The sequence below is a fragment of the Bos indicus x Bos taurus genome, chromosome 19 (genome assembly GCF_003369695.1).
Source record: "Bos indicus x Bos taurus breed Angus x Brahman F1 hybrid chromosome 19, Bos_hybrid_MaternalHap_v2.0, whole genome shotgun sequence".
Taxonomy (NCBI): domain Eukaryota; kingdom Metazoa; phylum Chordata; class Mammalia; order Artiodactyla; family Bovidae; genus Bos; species Bos indicus x Bos taurus.
In genome coordinates this window covers 53,458,408-53,474,943 of record NC_040094.1, presented here as the reverse complement: position 1 = coordinate 53,474,943, position 16,536 = coordinate 53,458,408, and the positions used below count along the sequence as shown (strand labels likewise).

Sequence of the window (16,536 nt, the reverse complement as noted above, 5' to 3'; positions counted from 1 at the left end):
TTGTTGTTTTTGAGATTGCATCCAAGTACTGCATTTCAGACTCTTTTGTTGACTATGATGGGTGCTCCATTTCTTCTAAGGGATTCTTGACCACAGTAGTAGATATAATGGTCATCTGAGTTAAATTCACCCATTCCAGTCCACTTTAGTTCACTGATTCCTAAAATGTCAACGTTCACTCTTACCATCTCTTGTTTGACCACTTCCAATTTGCCTTGATTCATGAACCTAACATTCCAGGTTCCTATGCATTATTGCTCTTTACAGCATCGGACTTTACTTCCATCACCAGTCACATGCACAACTGGGTGTTGTTTTTGCTTTGGCTCTGTCTCTTCATTCTTTCTGGAGTTATTTCTCCACTGATCTCCAGTAGCATATTGGGCACCTACCAACCTGGGGAGTTCATCTTTCAGTGTCCTATCTTTTTGCCTTTTCATACTGTTCATGGGGTTCTCAAGGCAAGAATACTGAAGTGGTTTGCCATTCCCTTCTCCAGTGGATCATGTTTAGTCAGAACTCTCCACCATGACCCGTCTGTCTTGGGTGGCCCTACATGGCATGGCCCAGATAATCACGTGAAAGTGATGGGAATACCAGATAATCTTTCAAGATTGCCGGGAGAAATCTCAATAACCTCAGATATGCAGATGACACCACCCTTATGGCAGAAAGTGAAGAGGAACTCAAAAGCCTCTTGATGAAAGTGAAAGTGGAGAGTGAAAAAGTTGGCTTAAAGCTCAACATTCAGAAAACGAAGATCATGGCATCCAGTCCCACCACTTCATGGGAAATAGATGGGGAAACAGTGGAAACAGTGTCAGACTTTATTTTTTTGGACTCCAAAATCACTACAGATGGTGACTGCAGCCATGAAATTAAAAGACGCTTACTCCTTGGAAGGAAAGTTATGACCAACCTAGACAGCATATTCAAAAGCAGAGACATTACTTTGCCAACAAAGTTTTGTCTAGTCAAGGCTATGGTTTTTCCAGTGGTCATGTATGGATGTGAGAGTTGGACTGTGAAGAAGGCTGAGCGCCGAAGAATTGATGCTTTTGAACTGTGGTTTTGGAGAAGACTCTTGAGAATCCCTTGGACTGCAAGGAGATCCAACCAGTCCATTCTGAAGGAGATTAGCCCTGGGATTTCTTTGGAAGGAATGATGCTAAAGCTGAAAGTCCAGTACTTTGGCCACCTGATGCGAAGAGTTGACTCATTGGAAAAGACTCTGATGCTGGGAGGGATTGGGGGCAGGAGGAGAAGGGGACAACAGAGGATGAGATGGCTAGATGGCATCACTGACTCGATGGACGTGAGTCTGAGTGAACTCCGGAAGTTGGTGATGGACAGGGAGGCCTGGCGTGCTGTGATTCATGGAGTCACAAAGAGTCGGACACGACTGAGCAACTGATCTCTGATCTGACATGGCATGGCTCACAGTTTCATTGTTAGACAAGGCTGTGATCCATGTGATCAGATTGGTTAGTTTTCTGGGACTGCAGTTTTCATTGTGTCTGCCCTTTGATGGAGAAGGATAAGAGGCTTATGGAAGCTTCCTGGTGGGAGAGACTGACTGACTGACTGAGGGGGAAACTGAGTCTTGTTCTGATAGGCAGGGCCATGCTCAGTAAATCTTTAATCCAATTTTCTATTGAAGGGCGGGGCTGTGTTCCCTCCCTATTATTTAATGAAGATAAGGGTGACCTCCTTCAAAAGGTCTCATGCACGCACTGCTACACTCAGGGCCCCCAACCCTGCAGCAGGCCATGGCTGACCCACGCCTCCGCCAGAGACTCCTGGACGAGCAAGTCTGGGTCAGTCTCTTGCAGGATCATTGCTCCTTTCTCCTGGGTCCTGGTGCACACAAGGTTCTGTTTGAGCCCTCCAAGAGATTGTTTCCCCAGTCCTGTGTAAGTTCTGGTGCCTCCATCACGGGGTTAATGGCGACCTCCTCCCAGAGGGCTTATGCCATACACAGGTGTACTGCACCCAGAGCCCCTGCCCCTGCAGCAGTCCCCTACTGACCCATACCTCCTCAGGAGATACCCAAACACAGTTCTATCTCAGTCTCTGTGGGGTTGCAGCCTATTTCCTCTGTTTGGAGACCCCTAGCCTTCCTGCCTATTATCCTCTCAGCCTGAAGTCCACTTTTTCTTGCCCCATGAATATAAACAGGAGGCCAGTTGTAAGTGTCTAAACTGGAGCCTATCTATCTCCTGCCTCAGTACCCCCACCTCATGTTTAATCTCAAGATTTTGCTTAAGCTGTGTCTCTGCCTGCTCCCCTACTATCTTCAGTCTCCACTCACTTGACTCAGCTGAACTGGCTCCCAGTCTCAGCTGGGCAGGACAATTTTTAGATTTACTGAATGATGGAGAGAACTCAGGAGTCTAGGAGAGGCAAGCACGATGGGTTCAGCAGAAAAGAAAGTAGGTGCTGGGGCCACATGGGGCTCAGATCAGGAGGGTGTTGGAAGGCGAGGTTGGGATGAGGCAGGCTGGAGCACCTTGTGGGTGGTGATCAGACTGGGTTTCAATTGAGCCGGAAGAACTGGGCCGCCGCAATTTTACTTTCCCAGAAAATGAAACTGAAGCAAGGCTGTGGTCACGTGACAGGTGGCGGGTTATAAAGCTGGCAGCCTTGGGATTCTTACTTCTAGATCAGCAGAGACATGCCAGACCCAGGAATTCCTCTCCCTGGAGGTATGGAGTGTCCTTCTTGCAGGTATATCGCCAAAGAGGAAGCCCCGAAGTTATGCAGTGAGTGTGGACAGAGGCTGCTTCCTACAGCCCCCAAACGAGTGCCAGGTAAGGCTCTGATGGGGCTGGGAGCCTGATGCAGGTGGTGGGGAGGGCAGTTAGCTCAGTCCCTCTTCCATCCCTAGAAATGGAGAACTTGGCTAACAGGCAGCCCAGGCTAGCAGGTCTTCCATGACTAAAGAACTGTTTCTGCAGGAAACATTTTTGATAGAAATACACTTCTATCTGGTCCTTTGCTGGAAGCATCTGTCACTTTTTAAAAAAGAATTTCAATTTTGTTTCTTGGAGAGAATTCGAGGTTTCCCATTACTCTTGGTGTTACTGAGTCCAAGATTAGTCTGCTCTCCACTCATAGGACAATAAATTGGGAGACAAGGTGTGGAATCAAGGAATAGTGACTTTATTCGAAAAGCTGGGTCACCAAGAAGATGGAGGACTAGAGTCCTGGAGCACCATCTTATCAGCGTCTGGATGCTAGTTTCTTTTATAGAAACTATAAAAGGGGATGCTGAACTGAGGGGGAGGAGGTGAGGAAATAAAGTAAAAAGGCCATATCTTGCAAAATATCCCCTGCTTTGGCCAGTCTTGGGGAGGGAGTGAGTTAACTTACTCTTTCCTGTAGCCATTCACAAGTGGACAGGATCTGGGTGTTTCCCTGTGAGCTGAACAAAGGCACTTTAGTTAAACTTTCAGGCAGAGGGGCAGGATTTCCGAAGGCAGGTCATTATGTACATTTATAGCTATAAACAGCATCTTTTTAGTGATTATAGTGATAAAAGAAATGGAAAGCAAATATTCAAGTAAAAGAAACAGGTCCAAATGGAGTCAGATTTTTTTTTTCCTCTATTACATTGGGAATGGAAAGTGTTGGTCTAAGCAGAGAGGTCTTAGAGGATTTCAGAGGATGCTGCATAGAAGTGGCATCCCAGGCCCCCTTGGTGGGGGAGGGGTCCCCACAGCTTGCACAGGCCCCTTCCTGATGGGGGGTGGCTCATGGGTGCATGAATGAGGAACCATGTCAGGTATGCCTCACCTGCTGACTCTAGTGGGTCCTTGATTCTCTTGATGCCTGGGACATTGGGCTGTCTCCCTGATCCTTCTAGTACATACTAGAAGATATGCTCTGACCGCAGGACCTTTGCACTGCCTGGTCCCTCTGCCTGGAACACACGCGAGTGTATGTTCCTCGTCACAACAAAGATTTGGAGCAACGGACATTAAAGCCCTCGGCGCATCACAGATCTCAGGTCTTGGACAAACCGTGTTACAGCTCTTAGGCAAATCAGTGTTACAGCTCCATTTTATTTAGAAGATAGCAGGAGAATCCAAGACTCGAAGAGAAGGGAGTGGAGGAGTGCGTGGGGAGGGAGAAAGAGAGAAAGAGAGAGAGAAAGAGAGAGAGAGAGCGCGCGCATGCACGCGAGAGAGAGTCCGAGAGAAAGCGCTTTGGCCCCTCCTTTTATATGTTTTTTCTTCCACCTGGGCCTGCCCTATGCAAATTGGGCTTAGCCAGGAGTGCTGTTTGTTCTGCCTGAAGTTTTCACTCTGGTCCTCGGACCTTCCTTTGACCTTCCTTGTCTTTTAGCCACCGCCATTTTGGACTCCTTTTCCCTATTCTACCTACCTAACAGAATTTCAATTTTGTTTCTTGGAGAGAATTCGAGGTTTCCCATTACTCTTGGTGTTACTGAGTCCAAGATTAGTCTGCTCTCCACTCATAGGACAATAAATCGGGAGACAAGGTGTGGAATCAAGGAATAGTGACTTTATTCGAAAAGCTGGGTCACCAAGAAGATGGAAGACTAGAGTCCTGGAGCACCATCTTATCAGCATCTGGATGCTAGTTTCTTTTATAGAAACTATAAAAGGGGATGCTGAACTGAGGGGGAGGAGGTGAGGAAATAAAGTAAAAAGGCCATATCTTGCAAAATATCCCCTGCTTTGGCCAGTCTTGGGGAGGGAGTGAGTTAACTTACTCTTTCCTGTAGCCATTCACAAGTGGACAGGATCTGGGTGTTTCCCTGTGAGCTGAACAAAGGCACTTTAGTTAAACTTTCAGGCAGAGGGGCAGGATTTCCGAAGGCAGGTCATTATGTATAGCTATAAACAGCATCTTTTTAGTGATTGTAGTGATAAAAGAAATGGAAAGCAAATATTCAAGTAAAAGAAACAGGTCCAAATGGAGTCAGATTTTTTTTTCCTCTATTACATTGGGAATGGAAAGTGTTGGTCTAAGCAGAGAGGTCTTAGAGGATTTCAGAGGATGCTGCATAGAAGTGGCATCCCAGGCCCCCTTGGTGGGGGAGGGGTCCCCACAGCTTGCACAGGCCCCTTCCTGATGGGGGGTGGCTCATGGGTGCATGAAGGAGGAACCATGTCAGGTAGGCCTCACCTGCTGACTCTAGTGGGTCCTTGATTCTCTTGATGCCTGGGACATTGGGCTGTCTCCCTGATCCTTCTAGTACATACCAGACATGCTCTGACTGCAGGACCTTTGCACTGCCTGGTCCCTCTGCCTGGAATACACCTTTTCTTAGAGGGCCGCACAGCTTCCCCTATCCCTGCCTTCCAGTCTTTGCTCAGCTGTCTGCTCTTCCGGAGACCCACTCTGACCACCAAGTTGCAAACTGTGCCTGCCCCACCCCTTCACTCTGAACTGCACTTCCCCAGGCTATCTGTCTCAGTAGCACTTGGATGACACCATGGTGGGTCTTCAGAGACCTGTGCTGTCTTGTTCACTGCTTTATCTCAAGTTGGGAGGGAGAATAGAAAAGCTCACTACTCCTTCACCCCCTTTAATTTTGTGCAGGGGGCTTTCAGAGGGCTGCTGAAAGCAATTGGTATGTTTTCCAACATAAAAAGGGGGAAAAAAAGCCTTGTCTGAGAACACCTGGTCACCTTCTAGGGTCCTGCCTGTCCAGATGGGTGGGGAGAGCAGGTAAGGTAGCTGTCTACCTTGGCCTAGTCAGAGGTCACCCCCAGATCCCCAACCATAAGCAGGGCTGGGTCACTACCAAGATGGACAGACCAAATCTCCAAGATGCTTGGCATCTCTGCCAGTTTCAGGGCCAAAGGCTTTGAGAGCTATTGGGAGCTGGCTGGCTTCTGGGCTGCCCGCTTATGCCCTGTGAGCACAGTGAGCGTTGGACAGGGCCATTGTCTTTAGGTCTGGGTCACTGGGGGAGGTCCATCATATGTCCCTGGGGGTGGGGTGGGTTAGGAGCTGGGCCCTAGTCACTCAGTATGGGCACACAGTAGGGTTGAGGACCCATGTGTTGAATTATGAGACTGAGAATTTCCTGCTTCTGATCCCCACCTGCTTCCTGCCTACCTGTTGTTGTTCAGTCGTTAAGTCATGTCCTACTCTTTGCGACCCCATGGACTGCAGCATGCCAGGCTCCTCTGTCCTCTACCATCTCCTGGCTTTTGCTCAAATTCATGTCTATTGAGCCGGTGATACTATCTAACCATCTCATCCACTGTCGCCCCCATCTCCTCTTGCCGTCAATCTTTCCCAGAATCAGGGTCTTTTCCAATGAGTCGGCTCTTTGCACCACATGGCCAAAGGGTTGGAACTTCAGCTTCAGCATCTGCCATTAGCGTGGCATCATCTGTATATCTGAAGTTGTTTCTATTTCTCCCAGCAATCTTGATTCCAACTTGTGATTCTTCCAGTCTGGCATTTTGCATAATGTACTCTGCATATACGTTTAATAGGCAGAGTGATAATATCCAGCTTTGTCATATTCCTTTCCCAATTTTAAACTAGTCAGTAGTACCATGTGTGGTTATAAATGTTGCTTCTTGATCCGCATACAGGTTTCTCGGGGAAGTTATGGTAGTCTGGTATTCCCATCTCTTTAGGAACTTTCCAGTGTGTTGTGATCCACAGTCTAAGGCTTTTAGTGTAGTCAATGAAACTACACCTGTGAAACCATCACCTGTGCTGGCTTGTTTGTAGTAATGCTTCCTAAGGCCCGCTTAACTTCATATTCCAGGATATCTGGAATTGTCTTGCATTTATATAATCCAATGAATATTGGCAATTTGATTTCTAGTTCTTCTGCCTTTTCCAAACCCAGCTTATACATTTGGAAGTTCTTGGTTCACATACTGCTGTAACCTAGCTTGAAGGATTTTGAGCATTACCTTTCTAGCATGTGAAATGAGCACAATTGTGTGGTAGTTTGAACATTCTTTAGCATTGCCCTTCTTTGGGATTAGAATAAAGACTGACTTTTTCCAGTCTTGTGACCACTGCTGAGTTTTCCAAATTTGCTGACATTGAGTAGAGAAATTTAACAGCACCATCTTTTAGGATTTTAAGTAATTCAGCTGGAATTCCATCACCTGTGCTAGCTTGTTTGTAGTAATGCTTCCTAAGGCCCACTTCATATTCCAGGATATCTGGTTTAGGTGAGTGACCACACCATCGTGGTTATCCAGTTCATTAAAACCTTTTTTGTATAGTTCTACTTACTTCTCTGCTTAACTTATACTCTAGTGAAGTCTCATTTACAGATATGGAAATTGGAAAGATGAAATGTTGTGAGGCTTGGGTGGAGCTGTTGAAGTGGTTATCTCTACCATTCTATCACTTGTAGGTCTGTCAGCCCACCCAGCTCTTGAACTCTGGACATCTTGAACTTGGCTCCCTCTGGTGCCACAGGTGGGGTCTGTTCCTCTGAAACCTGAGCAGGGCTGGTGTTAGGGCATAGTGGGGTCAAACAAACTGAAACATCAGAGTTTGTAGCAGAGAAAGGATTATTGCAGGGCTGTGCCAGTAAATGAGTGTTTCACGCCCTAAAAGGCCCCAAACTGCCAGAAACCTTTGGGTGAAGATTTTTTTTTATTGGAGGAGAATTGGTTTACAATATTTTGTTGCCCTCTGCCATACAGGTAAGGGAAGTGGGTCACAGGGTATGTGATCAGCTCGTGTACAATTCTGACTGGCTAATGGTGAGGGAACAGAGTGGTACCACAGGGGTTAATATTATCAGTACTTAGGCTCCAAGAAGCCTGGATCTATGTGTTCAAGGTCATCAAGTAGTTAACATCTTCCATGTATTGGAGGGTTTTCACATCCGTAAGACAACTCAGGAAATATGCATCAAATACTGTTCTTTAGGTATTTCAGAGAGGAGCTAAAGCAGAGGACATGAGGGAAGGCCTGTCCCAGGAAAGGTCTATAGGATCCTGCTTGGTTACAATTTCCCCCTTTTCTTTTGATACTCTTCAATCTTGAGAAGAACAAGTTTTGAACAAGAAAAAGAATAACGTTTCAGATAAGGAGATTAATCACAAAACTTAGCAGAGGTACCCATGAGGTCCTGCTCTCTTATAATTCCAGCAGATACTGCTTTGAGAATGGCTGGTGGTATCTGAGTCTGACACAGCTACTCCATTTTTACTTCCAAATGCATTTGCTTACTCAGTGGCCAAAGCAGAAGTCACTGTTAGTGATTTGAATGATTTTCTACATATGATAAGATGCAAGAATTGGGACTCATAAATCTTCTGAAAATATCTATCTGAAGGCCTATTCTGCCAGTTTTTCCCAGAGCACAGAGTGTCTCATTCTCCACCCTGAACTCCTTTCAGGACGTGTTGAAGGTCAGCAGCTGCAGTGGCTCGTGATTTAATCCTTGTAGAGGAAGACGACAAGTGTGAGTTTTTAGTTGGGAAGGCCCCTACGTGGTCATAAATTTGACCATGGTTTTGGGGGCATTTCATGACAATTTCATCCCACAGTGCTAGGAATACTTATTCCCAGATCTCAAAAAGATTTCATTGATTGGCCACTCAATGTGCTTTCACTGGACTTGGCCTTATTAACAATAGCCAAAAGCCTCCAGATCACCTTACTTGTCTTTTATGGTCCAGGAAAATATTCCTTCCTGTTGCTTCTTACCATGTCTAGAGTTACTATTACAATCATTGATCGCATATGGAACTATTCATATATATCATCATTTTATCAGAGGCTCACCCACACATTTGTTAATGCAAAAAAGCAACAATTTTGTAAAACAGGCAATATAGGTCATAAGTTGTTTTTTGCAAATATCTCCTGGTTTTGTCCAGACTCAGGAGGGGATGAGTTCATTACTTCTTTCCTGAAGCTATTCACAAGTAGCCTGGGTCTGGATGTTCCTTATGAGCTGAGCATAGGTATTTTATTTTAACCTTCAGGCATGGGAGTTCCCTAAGATGGGCCATTATGTATATTTGAGTTTGTGATTGGCAATATCCTTTTAGTAATTAACTTGTGGCAAAAGCAATGGAATACAAAGGTTAAAAATTAAAAGAAACAGATCTACGATGGAGTCTGATTTGTTATTCCCTGTTACAATTCCCCACTGTCAATATCTATCCCACAGTCTTGTGGGAAAGGGCAATGACATTTCTTAGCTACTTCTGCTGAACAGGGACGATGAAGGATGATAATGGAATGGAACTGATCAGCCTTGAGCAGGGAGTTTTACTTAGAATCTTTATTAAATGAATAGTTCTCTTTCCTTTTTTATCTATAATTATTTGAACCTGATGAAACCCCTTAGCCCTGTTGTTATCTAATTTGTAATTAGACTCAGGATTTTGATCCCAGTTCCCATATCTATCTATTAATGTTAACTTTCTGGCTGTGTCATAACTATACTTAAGAGGAAATAGTTCCTTATATCTGGAAAAACAAAGATTAAAAAACAGTAATGTTTGGAACAATATTGGAATAATGCAACTGGTGGCAGTTCCGTACTAAAGTTCTGTAGAGTTTGAAGTACCTCTGAAATGGCAGAGTCTGGGGCTGTGCTGATGCAGAGGGACACCAGGAGGCGCTGAACTGCACTGTCTTGTTGAGCTGGGGTGTTCCCTCTCTACCATTAGTTTTGAAGGAGTAGGTAGCCATTCCCTTCTCCAGAAGATCTCCCCACCCAGGAATCATACTGGAGTCTCCAGCATTGCAGGCAGATTCTTTACCTTCTGAGCCACCAGAGAAGTCCCAAGAATACTTGCCTGGAGAATTCCATGGACAGAGAAGGCTGGCTAGCTATAGCCCATGGTATCGTAAAGCAACTGAGCAACTAACACCTTCACGTTCATGGTGTGTGGTCACTCAACCACCAGAAGCAGAAACTGTCCCAGGCCCGGTTCACCACAGCCAGGGCAGTACTTCAAGTGGGCAGAGGTCTAATCATGAACAGTTCTCATGGAAGGAGTCTAAGTTCTCCATGATGTTCACTTGTTTTTTGAGATGTGACCCATGTGTATCTGCCTTTGTAGATTCTCAGAGCAACCTCAAGGAGGCATCAGCCCTGGAGGGAGCAAAGGAGTGTGGATCAGAGCTGAGGGAGGAAAGCAACTCCTCCTTGTCTCCGGGCTCAGGTGATTCACAAGATGACCCAGATGAGCCCTCTTTGGATGCCTCTTGGCAAACCAAGCAAGTGAGTGCCTGGCCCCTGGGGAAGGGGTCTGGGAGGCGTGGTCCTGTCCATCCCTGTGCTCTGCAAATATGCTGTTTCTTTCTGTGGTTTCATCAGTGGCTGAACAAGGTCCCACATGTCCCCTTAGCATCCTCTCCAGCACAGCTTCACTTCACCACTGCCCAGCCTGTCGACCCCTGCATGGTGGGCTGTGACAGAACTGTCCCTGCTATGCCTGATTCGTGCAGGGTTTCTGGTTTCCCATCCCCCTTTTTTCTCCCACCATACTGAGCATGTTCCACCCGCTGTGGCTGTGCTGGGTCTGGGTGTCTGAGCTTCTGCTATGTGTGTGTCTGTCTCTGCTCTGGGTGTTTTGGATGGACCAGGAAGTCCCTAAGGTGCCTCCAGACTCTGCGGAAAAAGAGGTGCTCAGGAAATGCTGCCAGCTGCCGAGACGCTCTTCTTCAAATGGGAAGCTGAGCTATCTTATCTCCCTATAAGTGTCAGACCCTGAGGGAATGTCCTCTGAGTGACTGACCAGGTGGGAGCCCAGGTGAGGGTTGCAGAGAGTTACCTGGACAGATTCAGGACAGATTCATCCTTCTGGATGAGTGAGATCTCCCCACGCCAAAGTCCAGCCTGTCCACACCTAGGCAGCTGGATCTGTTCCCTGGTTTCTTGGAGGACTGAGAGGGCTGTTGTCTCTCTGCCTGGTTGGGGATGGTTTCCTTTTCTAATCCTCAGCTGTTCCTTGTGGTTGGGTGGTATGGGAGTTGCTATAGCTGGCAGTATTGCAGCCTGTTGTATGTGTGTGCATACATGTGTGTGAGTGTGTGTTATGTAGTGTGTGTGCACTTGTATGAGAGTATGTGTGTGTGGTATATGCATGTGTGTGTGTGTGTGTGTGGTAGTTGTGATGTGTCTGCTGTGCTTAGTTGCTCAGTCGCGTCCAACTCTTGGCAACCCCATGGACTGCAGCCCACCAGGATCCTCAGTCCATGGAGATTCTCCAGGCAAGGATACTGGAGTGAGTTGCCATGCCCTCCTCCAAGAAGTCTTCCCAACCCAGGGATCAAACCCAGGTCGCCCGCATTGCAGGCGGATTCTTTACCACCTGAACCACCAGAGAAGCCCATGTAATGTGTGTATGTGAGTGTATTCTTCTCCTTGGACAATAATCCTGTCCATAGAAGGGTGGCCAGCTCCAAGCCTGGGCTACGCGGGTCACTGAAATTTTTGGTAAACTCTTATCACTTACCTACCATTAGGAAGTAAGTGTATGACACTGTGATTGCAAACAGAATTGAGCCCTATGGAATTGGGGCATTATAAAAACCTTGACTGAGTAAGTTCAAGGTTCTTTTGGAAGAAAAAATGGGCAAGAACCACCAAGAAAGTTGTTTTTTTAAAAAAAGCTTTGGGTGGGACCTGCTATATTAGATGAACAGCAACGTTTCAAAGCCAGTCATTAAAACAGTGAGTCCTGGGAGGAGTCAATGTACCAGAATAGGTAACCCAGAAATGGGTCCTAATGTGTATAAAACAGGTAAAGAATATATACATAAATATTTATCTGATCCATAGATGGAAATGATTTTCTAGTAATTAAAGCAAAGGGAAAAAATACAAACAAAAGATTGATTTATTTGACTCCAGAAAAAGTCTTATAAGAATTAAAAACCTCATATGATGAGCACAAACAAAGGGCAAGCAGTTTAGAAAAAAATATGTATTTACATATTTGTATGTATTTACAAATACATAAAAAGATTTGTATTTACATAAGAATACTTTTTAGCAAAGAGTGAGCTACCTCAATATAGCAAAAGCTCTTAGAAATCAAGTAGAAAACAGTAGCAGATCCAATAGAAAGACAGGGCAGCAACCAATATAGTCCACAAGAAAGAAGATAGAAATGGCCATTAAACACATAACTGTTCCTCCTCTGAAATCAGTCAAAATCAAGAGCTGCAAAATTTTATATTTAACCTATCAAACTGAAGAGTTGATTAACAGTCAGCATTTGCAGCAATGGGCAGGTTTCTCACTGCAGGTGAGAGTAATATGGAGGGACCCACAGTGAGGCAGGTGCCCTTTGTCCTGCTCTGCTGCTGCTCTGCTGCCATTGTAAGAAAATAACCTCAAAATTTTATCACAGGTTTAGTGTTTTATGGCCAAAAGTTGGAGTCCACCTGAATATTCTACCCTGGGGAGTGTCATTTGTCTCCTCCTTACAGCAGAAAGTTCAGTGGCCTCCAACTGTTATTTCTGTCAAAGACTCAAGATGTGTGGGAATTTTTATAATCAAGTTAGACAGATAAACATAAAAGAACAATGTATAGTAGAGTGATATCAACAAAAATGGCAGAGAGGGGAATTCCAAAGGTCTGTCGCCTCAGAGAAACATCCCTCAAAATGAGCAGAACTGTAAGAATAAAGTTCACTGGAACTCTGGAAAATAGTCCAAGGTTTGCAGTGTTGAAAAAATTTGCACAGTGTGAGAGTTATGAGTTCAATTTTATTTGGGGGGAAATGAGGACTGCAGTCCTGGAGACACCTTTTCTAATAGCTCTGAGAAACTTCTCTGAGGAAGTAAAAGGGGAGCTAGAATATAAAGGAATTTTGCAACAAAGGGCAGGTAGTTGGGAACATCAAAAGATTATTATGTCAAGTTAAGGAATTTAGTGCTTTTCTATGTGTGGGAAGATGCAAGAGTCTAGATTTGCTAAAATCATTCCTTGATACATACCTCAGCTATCTGGGGCCAGTATCCTGTGTTTTCACATCCTGAGTTTTTTCAGACTCACCACAGTGTGTGGTTGCAATCTGATGGCTGCAGTTGGATGGTTGCTAGATGGCAGGTATTGTTTTTATCCTGAGTTTCCTCAGGGCTCACCAGCTCACATTGGAGGGCTTCAGTGGCTGATAACTGTGACATCCTTATTTACTGATATGGCAGAAAATATTCCATTCCTCAGCAGTAACCAAATGATTTCAGTATCAAGAAAAAGGGGCTTAACCTGGTAGGAGAAATTTGAGATGCTATAATCAGCCATGCCCTCTTCTGGGGAATAAGATTTTGAAACAGCTCCCAGGATTGGTGAGGAATCTAGAGAAAACCATGCAAGTACCTGGACCTCCTGGGTACAGGATTCCTTCTGGAGGGACAAAATGAATGAATTAGATAGAAGTGATGGTTATACAGCTCTAAATACCACTGAGTTGTGTGCCTTAAGGTACTTAATTTTAGGTTATGTTATGATTTTCACCTCAATATAAGAAAACTGTGTAGTACTGAAAACAACTGACTCATTGGAAAAGACCCTGATGTGGGGAAAGATTGAAGGCAGAAGGAGAAGAGGGCCACAGAGGATGAGATGGTTGGATGGCATCACCGATTCAATGAACATGAACTTGGGCAAATTCCGGGAGATGGTGAGAGACAGGGAGGCCTGGTGTGCTGTGGTCCTTGGGATCTCGAAGAGTCAGACACAAATTGGCGACTGAACAACATTGTCACAGAAGGGGATTTAAAAACAAAACCCTGGATGCACACTTACCCATCTACACAGGAAAGGAAGCCAGCTGCAGTGAACAAAGGAATGCTGGGGTTTTTTTCTGGTGATTAGTTTATGAGGACTTTTGACTGTTGTCAGTCTGAAAGGTTGTTGTTGAATCACGCGAAGACATTGGGATTCTTGGCCCCCGGAGGAGAAGAATTCAATCTGGGGCCAGAGATGAGGCTTGATCGCTCAGAGCTTCTGTGTAATAAAGTTTTATTAAAGTATAAAGGAGATAGAGAAAGCTTCTGACATAGGCATCAGAAGGGGGCAGAAAAAGTACCCACTTGCTAGTGTTAGTAATGAAGTTATATACTCTCCAATGAATCCAAAGAATGTCTGGAGGTTGTAAAGACCTCACCAGACCTACTCCCATTAAAATTTACATTTTAATATAACAGAATATATAATTTAATATAACAGAATATAAAATTTACATTTTAAGATAACAGAATTAGCCAGAAGGTTTAATCCAGAGACTGTCCTCAGGCAGGATACATTATTGTTATATAATCCTAAGGAACGTAGAGAAGGAAAAAAGTTTGTCCTTTCTTCCTCCTTGAGAATTCCAGACCCCTCTCTCCTTGGGGACCCCTAGACTCCTTATCAACCTGCCTAGGAAATGACTCTCTCAAGTCCCTACATAATCCTAATAGAGAATGGTGTGCATGTTGTTGGAAGGGCCTGTGGTTGATGATGTCACATTCTAACAGTGGTGGATGACATCAGGGACTGATGGAAATGGCCAGAACCAGGACCCAAGCCACTTGTCCTGCCTCATCCCCAGTCACTGAGTTGGTCCTTCACCTGGCATTCATGGGCTAGATGCAGGGGTGTTGGGGTTATGGGGCCATGGGGAGCTCCTGTCCCTGCCTGTCCTTTCTCTGGTGGCCCTTTGATGCTGACTGACTAGGTGGCTTTGCTGGTTCTTGCTTTTAAATGGATTCTGAATGGATTTCAAATGGATTCATTCCCCCTCTGAAATAGGTCCCCCACTCTCTTCCACGATGAAGAGAAGCACAGGATAGAGCCAGAGAGTTGGGTTGAAGGTGCCTACTGACCTTGTGGTTTCCTTCCAGTGTCACCTCAGTCTTGTCCTCAGCTTCCTGCTGGGAGAGGATGGAGCCCACCTGGATACCTGGCCCTGACTAGGATGGGCTTTGAATGCATGTGTTGGCAAAAGGGTGGTAACATATACTAAAATTTGGTAATTCATCTCAAGTTTTGTAATAGGACTCCCTATCGCAAACCTCAAGCATGATGGGCCCTTCCTTTCTCCCTTCCTGGCATACCACGCCTAGTCTGCCACCCACCCACTGCGTAAGTGGGCAAGCAAGAGCTTTGCTCTAGGGACACCAGTTCCCAGGCCACCTCATTGGTCATCAACTGACCAGTGAAGCCAGCAGTGGGCTGAGTCCATAGTGTCCACCACCTCAGACAATGATCCTAGTAACAGGCACATCAACTGCCTTTGCATGGCCACCAAAGTCTCTACTGAGAGCTGGAGGACAATATTGGAGAGTGGCCTGGTACTTCTTCAGACCTGGCCACTTTCTAGAGTTGCATGTTTCTGTTACGTTGTTTTTTGGTCGCCAAGTCATGTCCGACTTATCTTGTTCATGGAATTTCCCAGGGAAAAATATTGGAGTGGGTTGCCATTTCCTTCTCCAGGGAATCTTCCTAAGCCAGGGATCAAACTTGAGTCTCCTGCATTGGCAGGCAGATTCTTTACCACTGAGCCACCAGGGAAGCAACTTTCTACTCAGGATGTAATAGCGGTGAGGCAGCAGGAGCTATAGCAGCTGCTCAGCCATTAGTTGGCACCACAGTGGGCCTCTCCCCTGAAGCTAGCAACCATCAACAGTGAATGGTAGTGGTCCTACTCAGTCATTGGTCAGTGCCACAGTGGCTCCTCCCCATCCCTCTCTTGTGTATAAAAGGAGCCCAAATTTGGACTCAGGTAAGATAACCATCTTTTGAGACACTAGTCTCCCATCTTCTGGGTCTGCTAGCTTTCCAATTAAAATCACTATTCCTTGTTCCAACAACTTGTCTCCCAATTTACTGGCCTGTCTGGCCATGTATAATCATAAGGGACTTGATTTAGGTCATACCTGAATGGTCTAGTGGTTTTCTCTACTTTCTTCAATTTAAGTCTGAATTTGGCAATAAGGAGTTCATGGTCTGAGCCACAGTCAGCTACTGGTCTTGTTTTTGATGACTGTATAGAGCTTCTCCATCTTTGGCTGCAAAGAATATAATCAATCTGATTTCGATGTTGACCATCTGGTGATGTCCATGTATAGAGTCTTCTCTTGTGTTGTTGGAAGAGGGTGTTTGTTATGACCAGTGCATTTTCTTGGCAAAACTCTATTAGTCTTTGTCCCGCTTCATTCCGTATTCCAAGGCCAAATTTGCCTGTTACTCCAGGTGTTTCTTGACTTCCTACTTTTGCATTCCAGTCCCCTATAATGAAAAGGACATCTTTTTTGGGTGTTAGTTCTAAAAGGTCTTGTAGGTCTTCCTAGACCCGTTCAACTTCAGCTTCTTCAGTGTTACCGGTTGGGGCATAGACTTGGATTACTGTGATATTGAATGGTTTGCCTTGGAAACGAACAGAGATCATTCTGTCGTTTTTGAGATTGCATCCAAGTGCTGCATTTCAGACTCTTTTGTTGACCATGATGGCTACTCCATTTCTTCTGAGGAATTCTTGCCCTCAGTATTAGATACAATGGTCATCTGAGTTAAATTCACCCATTCCAGTCCATTTCAGTTAGCTGATTCCTAGAA

General features: G+C 45.2%; 1 protein-coding gene across 1 annotated transcript in view; it reads left to right on the top strand.

The window, feature by feature from the left end:
* Positions 1 to 2,640: 2,640 nt before the first annotated feature.
* The window catches only part of LOC113877709 (E3 ubiquitin-protein ligase RNF213-like), a 129,071-nt gene continuing 115,175 nt past the window's right edge, over positions 2,641 to 16,536 (top strand). Inside the window, exons 1-2 of the mRNA XM_027518100.1 lie at positions 2,641 to 2,810; positions 10,044 to 10,204. Coding sequence (XP_027373901.1) covers positions 2,675 to 2,810; positions 10,044 to 10,204 — 297 coding nt within the window. The 5' untranslated portion in view covers positions 2,641 to 2,674. The remainder of the gene's footprint in view (positions 2,811 to 10,043; positions 10,205 to 16,536) is intronic.